Source organism: Wolffia australiana, chromosome 15 (genome assembly GCF_029677425.1).
Source record: "Wolffia australiana isolate 7733 chromosome 15, ASM2967742v1".
Taxonomy (NCBI): domain Eukaryota; kingdom Viridiplantae; phylum Streptophyta; class Magnoliopsida; order Alismatales; family Araceae; genus Wolffia; species Wolffia australiana.
This window is the reverse complement of record NC_135849.1, coordinates 10,451,157-10,468,943: the sequence shown is the minus strand read 5'-3', so window position 1 is coordinate 10,468,943 and position 17,787 is coordinate 10,451,157. Positions and strand designations below refer to the sequence as shown.

Genomic DNA, 17,787 nt, shown 5'->3' with positions numbered 1-17,787 from the left:
TATTTTTAATATATTAATATAGATTTTTCTAAGTATTTTAAGGGAAATATGAAGGAGAGAGAATGCAAATGGACATATGTACATATGAAGGAGAGAGAATACAATGACCTTGATGCAAATTGTCGTAGCGAGGCCACGTGGCAAGATCTCAACTGTCGAATGTGAATCAGGCGGTTTTTCGTCCACATCCATCTGTCCATTGTCCGAGACCTCTGGAAGGACGGTTTTTTTGTTCAATGGGACAAAAACCGTCCAGACCAGTGGCCCCCAGGACAAATTTTTATTCCAAAATTTGTCCCTATCTTTGGAGGGGACGATTTTTTCGTCACCGGACGAAAAAATTGTCTCGTAATTTTGGAAAAGTTAAAATGGACGGAAAATACATATAAAACTATTATTTTTAATCTTTCCAACGGCTGAGATTTAGATTTCCTGGCATTTTGCACAGAAGTCCCTGTTTTTTTTGCGCGCCCAAACCGATGCCACCTATTAATAATTGGAAATATACTCCTCCATTTAAGTAGGCACGTCACAGGACGCCCTATGGAGGGAAGGTGACGGGAACGTGACGGTTTTTTTTTTCATATGCTGAGACGCATTACGGGAGGGACGTCAATGATGGAGGCCGTCCCGTCACAGTGATTACGCCACTTAAATATCACATCTATTAGTGCTTAAAGTAATTAATTCACCTTAGTTTTTTTTAATGACTGCGAGTTAATAGGATAGTTGGGGTTAGGTCAAACCCATTTCTATTCATACCGCTGTCTGCATTTCTTTCTATTTATGTCTCCATCTGTCTCTCGTTCCGTCTCTTTCCTTTTCTGTCTCTATATCTTTCTAATCTTTATGTATCTCTCTCATTAACTAGCATCATGGCATCTGTCTAATCTTCAAAAAATACATTAAAAATAGTCATCATGGCATCTGTCTAATCTTCAAAAAATACATTAAAAATAGTCATCATGGCATCTGTCTAATCTTCAAAAAATACATTAAAAATAGTCATCAAGACTCGAGGCATAGCCATCTATCTTTTTAATATCCCCTTTTCTCTCGCTGTTTAAATATATCTTTCTCCATCTCTAAATATATCTTTCTCAATTAATATCTCCATCTCTCTATCATTATATAGTTATATGACTCTATAATTGTATAGGAAGGGCATGGCGATGATCTTAGTTGGGACTAAAGTCTCTCTATTGCCCATATCATGAGAGAGGTGCAGACTAAAATTAGCAACAGGATGGGTCTAATTCTTCCGTCCGTATGGAGAGGATGCAGGGGCGACGATTCCAAACGAAGAAAAACACCGGGCGAAATAAAAGGGAGAGACTATCATCAAATTCTTCCCGGCTAGTCCATCCTCCCCTTCAATGTCCTCTCTTGCACTTCGGTCGGTGTTCTGTGGCAAGAACAATATTGAAAAAATATATTAGGAGTTACCAAGATTAAGATAAAGAGATTTCATATGCATAAATATCACGAGGGCCCTGGTTTCCGAGCTGATTGGTCGGACGATGACTACTGCACTTTTTCTGTTTTAGTATTAGCCACCTATCCCAGATTGGGATGCGATGGAATGGCAAGTACAAAATTAAATTTGAAAAAAAAAAGATTTTACTTGACTTACACGAGCACAACGTATCCACCCCACCCACTCAAGCAGTCGCGGTCGACAGAGGCGAGGAGAGCTTGGGAGATGGTCTCGAACAGCTCCTCCGGTTCCTGCGAAGTGCTTTATTGTCAAATTTCTACCGGAAATTTTAATAAACACAAATGTGATGATGATGATGATGACTATGATGACCATGTCGGGTTTGAACATGGACTCGCAGGCACCGTAGAGGGACTCTGACGCAGTGCCGGAGACAACAAAGTCCTTGGCTAGCTCTCTGTCGCAATATAAAAGAGAAAGATATAAGAGTGAGAATTTAATCATTGCACATAAAATATTCATGCGTTCATTATGGGATAGATTTGAAAAAAAGTTACTTTGCGCCGATCGCATCCATTGTGCAAATGAATGGGACATCATTGTCTCCCAGCCCCGCGATCACCGGCATGCAGAAGTACGGACCAAATCTGCAAAAGATGTTCCAAAATATAGAAAATATGAAACTGAGAGATAATTGTTTCGTCCATATTTGCGAATTTGATCCATCCCATGACAAATATACATAGTCCAGGTTTGTTCTCGGGTAATTTTGTAGAAAACCCAGAAAAGGTCAGTAGAAACTACCCTACTCTTTTGTGGGGGTTTCGGGCTTCACTGTTCAGTTTTCAGTCTGGACTGACCAATTTGGAGGACAATGGCTTTGTCCAAATCCCTAATAAATGCGAGTGTTTTATCCATCACATCAAAACCAGATAAATCAAATAAAACATTGAACATCAAAATTTCAGAGACAATTGCACGGCTCTAAAGAAAGGCACCAATTTCCTCTCCAGGTTTTTGATGAAATTTTGGAATAGCAGCATGACCCCTACTTTTTATCCAACATTGATTTAGAACTGCACGAGCGGATATGGATGGATGAGTGACACGGTCCCAGCCCGGGATCATATCGTGAAGGCCTAGCCCTGGCGGAATGGACGACACCAAGGGGACGAGGGCGGCAGATGAGCGGCAGAGTGGGCGTCGCCAGAGGGGATGGGGCTTGACGGAGTGGACGTCGCCGAGAGAGAGAAGCTACTGAGAGGAAACACTAACTTATACTTTCACGTCCTGCCCTTCAATGAGGGCTACATGTTTAAAGGGAAATGTAACAGGGAATGGGAAAGACGATAGTGACCCTAGTGGGCTTACTACAGTGAGTGGATCATAACAATGAGAAAAGAAAATAGAACAAAGATAGCCTTCCAGTTGCACGATGCCCTTTTTGAATTAAGCTGATGTCATCTGTGCTCCACCCAGGAACGGTACAATCATATACGAATGCCATTTTCAAGTCATACCTGCAGCTGTAATACAAACCTCTGAATTCAATACTTGTGAAAGAGAGGGTAAGAAGTGCCGCAGGAGGGAACCCATTTGAATGGGGTTTTTTGGCTAGTATGGAGGCTCTATAAATAAGACTTCTCCCCTGCAGGACAGGGAGGAAGAACCTTACTTGAATTCGCAGAGGCGAATAGTTGGTCCGGAGATTAAACTGCAGCCTAGCTCTCCACCCTATTCTTTCTTCCTAGATTTTGTGCCACTCTTCACTCACTCATCTATCTTTCTACTCACGGATCCTTCTATCTAAATCACTGTTCGTGTCAAGATTAAACTGCAGTGTACGGATTACCTACTGATACAGCAATTTCTTGACGATAATGGCCGGCGTTGTATCAATGTGTATGTCTTAGTTTCCTTTGATGAGATTCTTGTGGATCTTATAGCCACTGTTGAACATTACGAACATATCTTCAATACTTTCTTCATGAGAAGCAGAGAATCGTTCAGATGTAAATGGATGGAACACTCAGTTCACTGGATTTCAGTGCAAAGGTTCTCCCTCGTATGCATCAAATCATGAACAACCCCAAAATTCAGCCCTAGTTAAGGGGTCTCCGAAGCCTAGCGTGCCACCATGTCCATTTTTTATGAGACTATGTTTTGATTTCGTGTCGTCTAAATTATTATTAAAAGGGTCTACCTCCGATGATCCCCACCAACCAAGCCTGCATTCAACATAGTCAAGGGCCGATATCTTCCGCCATGATGTTGATCCTTCCCATTATTGCTGTCATTCGCAATCCGACGGATGCTCATTTTGACCCATGGCTCGCCTATCCCTTCATTTATATCCTGCTCCAAATCAGCATTAAGGAGTTGATCGCCATAGTAATTTCAGCTTTCAGCTGGATCTCGTCATATAACTTCAACTGTTTACTCTGGCAGATTACAGATCTTGGGTGATCTTCATTTTTCCTTTTAAAAAGTAACTTTAATTGATTATTCTTCACAATGACCAATCCAGCCTAAAATACTTATTTGATCACAGAGAAGTACATCCAGATGATTAAAAGCAGCTGAATAAGCTCAAGGGTTACCTTTTTTCCTATCGAATACAGGGAAAACAAACAGTGAAGTAATTATGTTGTTCATAACAACTGTTTCCTATGCTACATTTGTGAACCACATTTTTGGGAATGCACAATGAGCTTTCTGATATGGTATTTGCTAGAAAATGTAACAATCAAAGACAGAACGCACCTCTACAGCTTAGCGGTGAATCAACCACCTTCAAGGAAGCTTCAAGATTTGGAGCTCCGCCGCTCCTCTCTGCCTGGTCGAATGCAACCCGGAGCCAAGAGAGCAAGACTTGCAACCACTTCTTGATTCTTCCTTTTCGGGGGATCCCTTCCAATGACCCCCCCTTCTCCTTATATACTTCTTCTTCCCTCCCTTATTCACTAGCGGGCCTGATTTACTTATTCTCTTTAATGGGCCTTGTGGACATTGCGTATTTTATGTTATCTGCATGTTATTCCCTAATATAACCCTATTAGGGTTATCCCTATAAAGACTTGTATCTTTCCTTTGGAATAGAAGTGTGTGTGTGTTGTTTTTCTGTTCACATGGTATCAGAGCGCCAAACCTAGATTCGACCTGGGTTGAGCTACCTATTCCACCGCCGGAGCTTCTTCCTCCACCGTCTACACCGTCAGATCGCCGGATCCTCTTACGCCATCGGACTCCCAGCGGCTTCCGGCGGCTTCTTCACCTTCCGCGGCCTTTTTTCACCTTCCGCATCGACTCCTGGCGGCTTCTTTAGAGCAGCTCGGTACGCGGACGCTCCGCATCGGCGGGTTCTTTATTTTTCGGCATCGGCAGCTTCTTTCTCATCGCAAGACTTGTGTCGGCAACTTATCGTCTTCGCCTGGAATATTTCCTTGCGCAAGACTTGTTTCGGGATTTCCTCATGCGACTTCTCTCTTCGGGAGTCTCACCTTCCTCGACGGTCTACCCTTGACTGTCTTCGGGAGTCGACTCCACTTCCTTAATCCTCTCCACTTGTGGTCTTCTCAGTGGTCTCCTGCTGTGGTCGTGTTCAGACTTTGCTTTGCGATGAGCATGGAGACCCCTGAGACTGTCGAAGCAAAGGCCTCAGATGTGACACCAGCCAGTTCTGTCCGGTCGCCTCCTGCCCCAGGGTCGTCTCCTGAGCTGGGGAATTGGTCTAATACCTCTGGACCGTTTTCTCTGCCCAAGATGCCTCCAGATGGGGTGTTTACTGGCTTCAATTTGCTCCAATGGCGCCAGTACGTTCAGATTACTCTCAAAGGTCGTCTGATGCGTCATTTGCTTGAAGATGGACCACCCCGGACAGATTCCAAGTACTACGACTGGCTGGATGTTGAAGGGGTTGTTCACCGTTGGCTACTGGATAGTATTTCGCCCACCATTAAAGGCGAATTCTTGTCTCTCGAGTCGGCTCGGGCAGTGTGGGAAGCTGCTCTTGAAAGTCACTCCAAGAAGCATAACATCGCTATGTTGTATGAGCTCGTGCATCGGGCTGCCAACTTGCGCCAAGGGGACAGATCTATTATGGAGTATAGCACCGAGCTTATGTCCTCATGGAATGAGATCGATCATTACATGCCACCTGATCCTCATTCTGTGGACCAAAAGTACACTCTTCAGCTCCGGGTCTTCCAGTTCCTTATGGGACTTAACCCCGAGTATGAATCTCTCCGTGCTCAACTTATTCACCGGGAGAAAGAGCTTACTTTCAAAGATGCGCTCCGTAGTGCTCGGGTTGAAGAATCCCGTTTCCGGCAAACTCAAACCACGGGTTTGGCACTTGCTGTCCAGTCGTCCACCTCTACTCGACCTCCGATGACACCTACTTCCACTGGCAGTGGTGTTCCCACTCGGACTGAGGACTCTCCTAAAAATGACCCTTCGCTCTTCTGCAATTACTGCAAGAAGCAAGGTCACTCGAAGGAGACATGTTTTAAGCTTCAACGAAAGAGACTGCAACAAAGCAATCTTGCTACTGTCACATCTTCTGCGAGCCAAGTGCCCCAGCCTGGTCAAGTACCTATGCCGTATGGTCTTCTACCAACCAATGCCTCACCTTTGAGCTTCACCCCTGAGGAAATGGAACGTCTCCGGCGGTTGCTTGATCCACCCGTCGTGGGCTCGTGTTCCTTAGCCCACGCAGGTATGTCCACCGTTCTTCCTATTCCCTTGTCATCCTCTCGGCATTCTACTTCATCCTCAACCTGGCTTCTTGACTCGGGTGCCACTGCTCACATGACACCCAATCCTCGCCATTTCTTGACCTATGAACCTGTTTCTGGTTTTTCCAAAGTCAAAACTGCATCTGGTGATCTCCTCACTGTCGCCGGAATTGGACGTGTCGCTCTTTCACATACTTTGCATCTTCCTAAAGTCCTTCATGTTCCTCGCCTGGCTCACCATCTTCTCTCTTTATCCAGTCTTGTTCGTGATCTAAACCAGGCCATTACCTTCACCCCTAATACCTGTTTTTACCGTGATAAGGTGTCGGGGAGGACGATTTCCATTGCTGAGGAGCATGAGGGCCTCTACCTTGTTCGACCCCCGTCGTCTTCTCACTCTGTTGCTGCTGCGGCTGTTTCCCTTTCGGCGTCCCATGAACGTTTGTGGCTTCTCCATCGACATCTTGGCCACCCATCTTTTCACACTCTTTACCATTTATTTCCTAAACTCTTTCACGGTCATTCTGTTGATCGCTTTGTTTGTGACGCTTGTCGAATTTCTAAACATCATCGTACGACGTATCCTATCTCTTCTTCTCACTCTACGTCTCCATTCTCTCTTATTCATACCGATGTATGGGGACCAGCTCCTGTCCTCAGCGCCTCTGGAGCTCGGTGGTTATGCATTTTTATTGATGATGCCACTCGCTTCACGTGGGCCTATCTAATAAATCATAAATCCGACATATCCCTTGTGATCCCTCAGTTCTACTCTCTTATCCACACCCAATTCTCTACTCCCATTTGTCGCTTCCGCTCCGACAATGCTAGAGACTATGTCAATTCTACGTTAACCATGTTCTTTCAACATAAAGGCATTATCCATGAAACCACTTGCCCATACACCCCCCAGCAGAATGGTGTTGCCGAACGCAAATTCCGTCACATTTTTTATACCACTTGCAGTCTTCTATTTCATATGCATGTGCCCCATTATTTCTGGGGCGAAGCTTGTCTTACCGCCATTCATCTCCTCAATCGTCTCCCGTCTCGAGCGCTTGCTCATTCTACTCCCATTGACCGTCTCCAGCAATCCTTTCCAACTCTTTCCCTTCGCACCAATCTTCTCCCACGTGTTTTTGGGTGTGTTTGTTTTGTCCCTAATCATGCTCTTGGTCGTAACAAACTCGCTCCTCGTGCTCTCCAATGTGTCTTCGTCGGCTACTCTCCCACCCAAAAGGGCTATCGGTGTTATCATCCGCCCTCTCGTCGCTTCATTGTTACCAAGGATGCCACCTTTGACGAATTCACTCCGTATTATCCTTCTTCTTCTTCTTCTTCTTCTTCTTCTTCTTCTTCTCCCAACTCCACTTCCTTAATCCCACCGTCGGATCCTCTTGAATTTCTTATTTTTCCCCCGCTTCTCCGGCCCCCTCCCCAAAACCCTCCTTCCTCGCCAGTCCCGTCTGAAGGTGAACCTCCAGCTCCCACCGTGGATCTGTCATCCTCTGTTCCTGCTCCCTCTTCGGCTTCTCCGCTTAATCCCCCCGAGGATGTTCCTTTAGCCCCATCCACTCACCCCGGGGATCCCTCCTCCGACCTATCTCTTCCTCCTCGTGCTCCTTTCCCTTGACACCAATGCCCTCCTAAAAAACGGTATGGTCTCACACTCGCTCGTCGCAAATCTCGTGCCACTTCCACTCCTCCTTTACCCTCCTCCTCCTCCACTACTCCAGAACATTCCCCCTTAGCCCTCGTCTCTTCTACTCGCCCCTCGCCCTTATATCCCTTAACCGCTTTCGTATCCTCCCATCGTCTCTCCCCATCCTTCCATGCTCTTCTCACCTCCCTTGACTCCATCTCCCTTCCGAAGACGGTGGACGTTGCCCTATCGCTTCCTCATTGGCGTCGGGCTATGGAGGAGGAGCTTCACGCACTCGCTCTCAATGATACATGGGATCTGGTTCCGCTTCCACCGGGCAAGCACTTGGTTGGCAGTCGTTGGGTTTATGCTGTGAAGCAGCATTCTGATGGCTCCATTGAACGGCACAAGGCTCGTGTTGTGGCGCAGGGTTTTACGCAGAAATATGGCATTGATTATCAAGAAACGTTTGCTCCTGTGGCTAAGATGAATACTGTCCGAATTCTCTTGGCCTTGGCTGCCGACCGTGGCTGGACCTTGCAACAGTACGATGTCAAGAATGCTTTTCTTCATGGTGCCTTGACTGAGGAGATCTATATGGCTCTACCTCCTGGGTATGCCTCCTTAGTTCCATCAACCTCGAGTTCGGTTATCTGCCGCTTGAAGAAAGCTTTATACGGCTTGAAGCAATCTCCTCGTGCTTGGTTTGGCCGGTTCACTATGGCCATGCAGACCCGTGGATATCGCCAGTGTAATGGCGACAACACTCTCTTCTACCGTCATTCCACGTCAGGGGGCGTTGCTATCCTTCTTGTCTACGTGGATCACATTATTATTACGGGTGATGATAAGGAAACTATCGCCCAGCTGGCTGCTTATCTGTCCTCGGAGTTTGCTATTCGTCATCTTGGTCCGTTACGGTATTTCCTTGGGATTGAAGTGGCTTACTCGTCCAGTGGAATTTTCATCTGTCAGCGTAAGTACACGATGGACCTTCTTTCTGAGCTTGGCAAGGAGGACTCCAAGCCAATCTTGACTCCAATTGATGCAAATCATCGACTTGGTGTTGATGAAAATGAAACTCTTGCTGAGCCCAGACAGTATCGCAGACTGGTGGGAAGACTGCTTTATCTCACTCACACTCGCCCCGACATCGCGTACTCAGTGGGTGTACTTAGTCAATTTATGCAAAATCCTCGAATGAGCCATCTACATGCTGCACATCGCCTTCTCCGTTATTTGAAGGGGACGATTGGCCGTGGACTTCTGTTCCGCCGTCATAGTGGTCTTCGACTCGAGGTATATACCGATGCGGATTATGCAGGTTCGGTGGTTGATCGCCGGTCTACCTCCGGGTACTGCACCTTCTTGGGAGGTAATCTTATTACTTGGAGGAGCAAGAAGCAGACGGTGGTCTCTCGATCCAGTGCTGAAGCTGAGTTCCGTGCATTAGCGCATGACCTTTGTGAAGCACTTTGGATCACCCAGCTCCTCAGTGAGCTACGGTGTCCAGTTCCTTCCCCTGTTCAGCTGTTCTGTGACAACAAATCAGCTATCAGCATCGCTCATGATCCCGTCCAGCATGATCGCACGAAGCACATCGAAATCGATCGACATTTCATTAAAGAGAAGCTGGAATCGGGAAAATTCTGTATGCCATATGTACCGTCAGCAGATCAGCTTGCGGACATCTTCACCAAAGGGCTTCATGCCCCGAGGTTTGAGGAACTCTGTGTCAAGCTGGGTGTGGAAAACATCCACGCCCCAGCTTGAGGGGGAGTGTGGACATTGCGTATTTTATGTTATCTGCATGTTATTCCCTAATATAACCCTATTAGGGTTATCCCTATAAAGACTTGTATCTTTCCTTTGGAATAGAAGTGTGTGTGTTATTTTATGTTTCTGTTCACTTATATACTTCTTCTTCCCTCCCTTATTCACTAGCGGGCCTGATTTACTTATTCTCTTTAATGGGCCTAATTTAACCCTTTTATTGCAAGGTCATCATGTGCCATCCACATGACACCCCTTTTATCACTTTTATAAAGTGGACTCAGGGACAGCCCTTGGTTGACCCCCACTGTGACCCTCCTTGATCACTGCCTCCTTAGTTAGGATCTCATCTATCTGTTCCTTCTTTGGTCTTTTATTGTATGAGATGTATAGTACCTTATCACTTTCCCTTATAAGATTGACTGAAGTTGAGAGCACAATCACCTTTTGGACTTCTACATATTCTCACTAAACAAAACATTGACTAGTCTTATTGCCTAGTTCCTTTCTGGCGAAGCAGTTTTGTATGTACAGTACCGTCAAGCGACGGCATGCAGCATTCCTCAAAATAATCCCACATGCAATAACTTTAATCTTTTGGCAGAGCATGAAGAAGCAATTCCTTAACAAATTAAACGTGCTGAACAACTCCTTTTAACTCTCCCACTGTCTGTATACTCCTGAAAATATTTTGAAAGACTTCGCAGGATTTTTATCGAAGGGCTTCACAGGCCAGCCAGATAAGGACTCCATTCTAGTGATACTTAGGCAGGCTACTAAAGTACAGACACTTAATTCCCCTAAAGCATCTTTTTTGCCAAAGAAATCAACGTGGTTCTTCCTGCATGAGTTTTTCTATCTACATGCCTAATATTTTTAAGTCGACTAAATTTGGACAGGGATGCAGATTTCACCAGCCAATTCTGTAAGAGGCCTCAGGGCCCAGGGTAATGACCGCAGGGTCAGCTAATACAAACTTCCCCAAAACAGTTGGCCAAACTGAAGTTCTTAGTGGATGTCTAAAGATATACTTCAGCTGCTTTCCATCATCCACTGAGCTTGAGGCTGCAATGGGCAGAATTAAGCCAAAATACCTCTTTTCACAGTTCATTCAAGTTTACTCCTTTCAAGTTCTTATGAACACAACTCCAGCTGGCCAGAATTAGAGATCGTCAAATTTTCCAATGAACCAGCAGCCATACATTGAAGTTGACCCGAGATGAACAAGCGGATGTTATTTAGTAACAGCAGTCCCATGTTCAATGTTCCGTGAGAACCCGTGACGAAAGACAAGAGGTTGAGTTTCACATCAGCGACATGGCTTAGTTATGTCGGAGAGCCAATTAGGAAGGTCCTCGGGGCCAAAGGCTACCGAAAATCTAGCTCCCAATTATTTTGGGAGCAATACAGTTTACTGTGCATCAGGTTTAGAGGACGATAAATTTGAAATGACACTGTAGACGACTTTATCGTCACTGAATATCTCATCTTCCAGCCCTTCAAATGGTTCCTAAAGGACCAGTGAAATCGCTCTCAACTTACCTCGATTAGTTAAAAATAGCGCCTCTACCCAAACAACTCATTCGCCCACAGGACTATGTGGAATTTGAGCTACCAGGGAGAAGCTCTCCCTATTTTTGGCAATTTGTCTTGATACTCTCCTTCGAGACAACAAGATTCCCATGAGAGAGAATCTTATGCACAAAGAAGAAATAACACACCAATGATGTGCATTAAGACTAAACGAGTAGCCAAGATCATTTAGTTACTGAAATGAAAATGAAAACTTTTAAATGTTAAAACACTTCCAAAATTATAAAAAGAAAGAAGCAAAGGCTATACGAATCCAGTTTTAATATTATGATTCATTCCGAATACGTGTTAGTGGACGCCAATCAATGAAGACACTTTCATGACTCTCTGGTGGAATATCTTTACAAAATTCTCAAGAGATGTAAGAGAAAAGTTGCATATTGCTTGTTATCAATGCGAAAACAATTTTTCAATAGGTGGATGAGAAATAGAACATACTTCATCGGTTCTTCAACGAATTCACAATATAATGGAAACGAAATCGACGCTAAACGAATAATTACTAGAATACCCGTCGATCCATGAAACACACCGGACGTCAAAAAGAAAACCAATAATGTGCTTCATCTCTTATGATAACGTATTGGATGTTCCAGCAATTGCCCAGGACTTCCGTTTCATTCTCTTTATTTATCACACCACAATCTAACAATTATCAGATAAATTAGGAAAAACAAGAAAAAGTATGCAAAGAATAAAGTTGCGTTTCGCACCTTTTCTCGTACAGCATAGCCGATACGAGACTAGCAAAGGTTTCAGGTTTCATATCCCTCTCCTCTCGCAAATGATACAGTTTGTGGCGAAACACAAGCCTTTGGTGCCTACGTACCACGATGATATGACCAAGGCATCCACTTCAGAACGCCCCCAATAAAATATAATCAGGAATGACGAGGAATAGTGGATCATGTTCGCTCACAGGGTCTGAACATCGGTAGCGAGGCCAGAAAGACCAATGTACAACTTATCGTGTATCTTGAAGATCCTCTGGAAGTCTGTCGCGATAGTCTGAAGATTCACACCGAGCCGCCGATCGCTGGCTATGGCAAAACAGTTCTTCCCAACCATTGCCACGACGGCGCTGCCGTTGTACTCGAAGATCTGAAAGAACAACAGAATGCGAGATCATGAACAAAAACAGGGAGATTAACAAGATAATCGTCCAAAACAAGAGAAATTTAGGGCCAATCCTTACGCTCATGATTTCTGAACTCGCAGCAGGTAGAAGAAACCCGAGGCGACGATAGAGAGGAGCCCGATCGAAGTCGAAGACAGTGAGTGAATAACTTGCTCTCCAAGATGTTGAACTAAATAGAAAGGACAGATAGCGTAAGAACTATAGTCTTGAGGGTGTATCTATAAATTTCCATCAAATATGGCTCGTTCAATAATCAACCATAAAAAAAATGAAGTGTTAGATAAATAGAAGAAAATTGCATTGGTTCTTTTCCACTTGATTTGGGTATTTGTTTACTAGCCGTTATTTTAGAGAGGGATTCTAAAGGGAATTAATAGAGCTATATTACTAACCACTATTTAGTTTTACATTAGGAATTAATAACTGATTTTCGTATTTTAGGGGTTAATGAGTAAATCTGCAGAGGAAAACGAAATTTTGTTAGTATTTACCAGTATCATTTGTTAACTTGTGCATTGTCAAATCCGTGTGTTAATTTCACTTCATGAATGATTCTTTTTAGAAACCATAAAGCAATGAAAGCCCAAATCTAATCAAAACCTGCTTATTTTGGTGTTTTTAGTTGCTATGGCTTTTTATCAACGATTTCATAAGTCTCGTGATATTAATTATTCAGGACGACAATTTTAGATCTTAAATCTAAAGTTTAATCAAAATTTTATGCCCATTATTAGTGGGTGGAGAAATTTTAAAATTTTGGTTCGCTAGAATTTCTACTATAACTTTTCTCCTAGATATAGAAAGGTTTAACGTTTGTTTTTCAATTGGCAAGACTTATGCTTTGTGTTGATAAAAATATGTTATGGATTCCTTTTAAGACGATAACCTTTTTGTGAAGCAATTTTATGTGGAACTATATAGCCACAATAGAATATGTTTATCAAGATAAAATATACTCTCTTATGTATGGACCCGTAAAAGTATTCTATGGCTATAAATAGTGAATAACTAATTTTATTCGAATACATTTTATTATCAAATCATTGTACAAAATACTAAGTTGTAACAAATGGATGGAAATGAATAGTTGATAAAGAAAGAGAGCATATGATAGAGAATAATTAATAGAGTGATAACGATGATATGAATAATGGTGATACCAAGGGATTTAAAACTAAGTTAATCCGTGACAGATGACTAAATTATCCACCTATATCATTACTATTATAAAAAAGCTAAAATAACTATCCCACTACCTAAATTACATCCCCCGCTCAATTACCGTATATAATACAAATGAAAACATTACTCTTGATAATAATATAATGTGTATCATTTTGTTATAATTAAATAATTTCTCCCTCTGCTTTTTCTCTCTAACAGTATCCACTTGTACTTATTATTACATATCATCTTAAAGTCTTTCTTCCATAAATCACTTCCTTCCACATTCTACTTATCATCCGCAGTTTACTATCTCCTATTTACAGCAACTTATCCCTTATCTTACTTGACTATATAACTAATTTATTTTATTCTCCTTATTATTGTCTTATGTCTCCTTACCCTAATCCAGGTATTAGATACGTCTCTAAAGTCCAGTTTACATATTTGATTGAATTTATAATTAATTTTTTTTTAATTAGGCAAATAAGATTATGAAGACATTAATAATAAAACCTTAATCTGTCTCCGTCAATTTCCAAGTTTTTAATCTCACTCAATAATGTATAGCAACAAGCAGGGTTTGACGGTCCCGGTCCAGTCTGGGTTTTTAGCAAAGACCTAAACCTTGCTTAAAGTTTGGTATGTTTCTGGCCATTCTTGTCCGAACTGGTTCTAGTCTTGTCATGTTGACTAGTCAATGTCAAAGTCAAAAGTAGAAAATTTATGTCGATGGGTATGTTGAATATCCACGTAATGAGTTTTAAAAGAGCTGGTAATGAATACCCCTTTGTTTCCCTTCATTTCTTTCCCTCCTCCCTCTCTCTAATTCTTTCTCCTAGCACAATAGTGAATGAAGAAACATTGAATAGGAAAAGAGATTGTTATGTCTTCTTGCAATCCACCATCAAAGAAGAATTCCTCTACATCAAGTGGGTGGCCACAAATGGTCAAACATATTGCGGCTATCGGCGAGCTCAATAAAAACCTCTCCATAAAGTTAGATTTTAATGTTTTTTAAAATTTTATAAAAAAATACTAAGTAAATATGTAATAATTTACTTTCGGTTTCAATCCGGTTCAACCCTTGGACCTAAACCCACCCGATGAACTGGTCTATCCTAAAATGGAGACCTACGGTTCCAATTTGGTGAGGTTGAACTGGTCTTAAATGTCCAACCATGGCAGCTGTTGGAATATATGCCTTCGTTGAACCTTGGAAAACATGGTTTCCATAATGCAAAAACATGTAATCCATTCACAATCGATCTATACATCACATGTAACTTATGGAGAACTTGTTCCATCATTGACATGCTCTATTTGAGATCATTCTGAAGCAATTCAACTTTTTGGCCTCTAGAAGCATTCACACGATCATGTGGCTCTTTGATCTCCACCTCTTCTTCTTCAACTCTCCTTGAAAATATTGAAGATCTTCTCACCATGATGAGATTCTCCTTGGTTGAGTGGAGAAGAGATCAAACTAGAGAAAGGGGACTCTCAATTTTGGTTGGCCTTGGTGACTAAAATGAGTGGCTCTTCTCTATTTATATTTTACTTACTTCCTCTCAAAAACTGCATAAGTGAAATTATTCACCAATGTCTCTATGATCTTATCTGTGCGACCCTCTAGGCCCATGTATCATTCTAGTTAATAACTCAAGTGGCCCAATAATAATTATTGAACAGCCTTGGTAATTAATTATATCAACATATAGATTAATTAATTGAGGATGATTTGACCCAATCAATGGGTTAAGTTTCCAAGCAATGGGGTGCCAAGCTATATCTCGTGCTCTAGAAGATACTGAGTAGTGTTTGAACTCTCTCATACAACATTTACCGACAACATTTACTATATATGTATAACCCTTCGTCCATGTGAGACTCTTAAAGGACTCAGGGTATGGTTTATCGTCAAACCCTAATCCGTCATTTGATTAGTACTGATGCGTAATGGGGATCATTGGAGAACGCCTTCTCCAATCTCCTCACTACCCTGGCCAAAAATTTTTTCGCATCGTCTTCCTTGAGTCAATCACTACCGAGGGCAGATGATCATCTTGACCACTCAATCATCTCTGTGAGCTTCTTACTACATCCAGCTTATGACTTATTTGAATCCCACGATTAGAGGCTTGTATGTCATTGTCAAAATGCAGTCATCCATTCACGACACGTCCTTGGTATCTCAAGTCAATGGATCACTTATACAGCCGTGACATGAATAAACTTGATTGATATTTAGGTATAATATCATTCAGGGATTCATACAGATCAATTCAGTGAACTCTTTCTCCAAATAGCACCCACAATCTGTCCTTAGTGTCACCACACTAATAGCCATAGGATCGGCAATATGTATCGTGTAAGTAGGATCAGTTAATGCTATTCTATTTGGATAATTTGATGTCCATCTTGACTATCTCATCTTTAGAATACATGTTTAAAGAGTAGTGATATTTGTGTTATGATCTCGTCATAATTCAATGTGTCATTGCATGTATTCATGGACTTCATTATAAACATCACACTATAATAATAATGATCAATGAACTTATGTAAACATGGCGGTGTGATATGGCTTGACGACCGCATAATATCAATCATCAGCAAGTGTTATTTTTAGATATACAATGAATGAATAATCAAGAGTTGGGGAAAATATATACTTGTATATTATTATAGAGAGTATAGGTGGATATTAGCAATAATATAGGAAGATATATAGTAAGATAGAATATAGGAAGATAGTTGGAGATAAAAATTGATGCAGGAAGGCCTTGCGGGACGCGGGTCGACAGTCTAGTGTCGACGGGTTGCATGCATTGGTCGATGGAGATTTTGGATGCCTGTTGAATCTCCCTGAGTTGATTGTTGACTTGTTGAGTTGACCGTCGAGTGATTCACTGAACGGGGTGGGTAGACCAAGGAGGGACTAGCCGGAGAGAGCGATGTTTAAAAAGGAGAGAAAGAGAGGGAGGGTAAGAGGGAGAGAAATAGCACTGCATAGAGAGGAAGAAACAAGGAGTTAATGAGAGAGAAATAGCGGGAGAGAGAGAGGGGAAACATGTTTGAGAATGAGGGGAAGAACTAACATACGATGAAGAAAGAGATGGAGATAATTCCATCGATCGATAGAGAGAGAGAGAGATTTTTGGAATGAGCCTAGGTGAGGGAGATAAGGGGAGAAAGAGAGTGCGAACGAGAGAAAATGGAATGAGGAGAAAAAATAGAAAGAGAGAGTAAATGACAGGGAGCGTGATTGAGAGAAGGACTAGGCGGCAAAAGAGAGATCAAGACAGAGAGGAAGCACGATAGGGTGAGGGAGAGATGGATCTGAAGAAGTATAGAAAGAGAACTGACTGAGAGAAAGAACCGGAGAGAGAGAGGGTCCTATAAAGAGAGAAAACGTTGGAGAGAGGGAAAGAGACAGCGCAGTAGAGAAAGGAGAGAGGGCGATTAAGAGAGAACGGTAGAGATAGAGAAATAGAGAAGTGAGAAAGCGAACGAGAGAATATCGTAGGGAGGAAGAGAGACAATGGTAAAGAGAGGGAGAGAGCGCGAGTCAAGAAGGGAACGTACCGGAGAAGCGGCAAGCGATAGAGAAAGAGGGAAAACGCCAAACAGAGTGTGATAGAAAAAGGGGGAGCACGAGAGGGAGAGAGAGAGACGAGTTAATGATAGAGAAATCACGAGAGAAATAGCGATAGAAAAGAGGGAGATCTAGAGAGAGAGGCGATTGAGAGAGATAACGGGAAAGAGAGAGATATCGGGAGAGAACTAGAAGGAGGGATGATCGAGAGAGAACGGGAAGAGAGAGGGAGAATGAGAAAGAGTGGGACAAAGATGGATGGAACACGTCCAATAGAGAGAGACAGAGGTCTCTTGGTAGCGAGGGACTTAGAACACAAGAGAGAAAAGAGAGAGAGAACGTGATAGGGAAAGATAGAACAATAAAGAGAGAAGATTGAGGGAGGGAATGCCGTAGAAAGAGAAAGAGGAAGGGAAAGAGAGAATTATTGAACGGTCCATGGCTGGTTGAGTGAAGGGAGATGGTAGCAGGAGGGCATCCCCTCAACGGCAGCGGTAGCGACACTTCCGATGGTGACAGCGGTGGCGACAATGCTGGCGAGCTAGGAGAAGCCGATGGGCGATATTCCTCAAAGGAAACTTTTCTTCAAATCAAATTTGCCGTCGAAAACAATGAAAGTTTTGGGATCTTATAGATCCATAGAGGGAGAAGAAAGTGGGAAGCGTGGGGGGGAGGAAGAGGGTGGTGGTGGTTGCTACTCCAATG

General features: G+C 42.8%; 1 protein-coding gene across 1 annotated transcript; it reads right to left on the bottom strand.

Moving 5' to 3' along the window:
- Nucleotides 1-1,182: 1,182 nt before the first annotated feature.
- LOC144712866 (proteasome subunit beta type-3-A) lies at nt 1,183-12,520 on the bottom strand. The gene is made up of 7 exons (XM_078587233.1): nt 12,378-12,520; nt 12,102-12,283; nt 11,896-12,003; nt 1,996-2,085; nt 1,811-1,895; nt 1,634-1,728; nt 1,183-1,405 (listed from the first exon to the last, which is right to left on the bottom strand). The coding sequence occupies exons 1-7, from the start codon at nt 12,381-12,383 to the stop codon at nt 1,357-1,359; spliced, it is 615 nt and encodes a 204-aa protein (XP_078443359.1). The 5' UTR covers nt 12,384-12,520; the 3' UTR covers nt 1,183-1,356.
- Between the last annotated feature and the right edge of the window lie 5,267 nt (nt 12,521-17,787).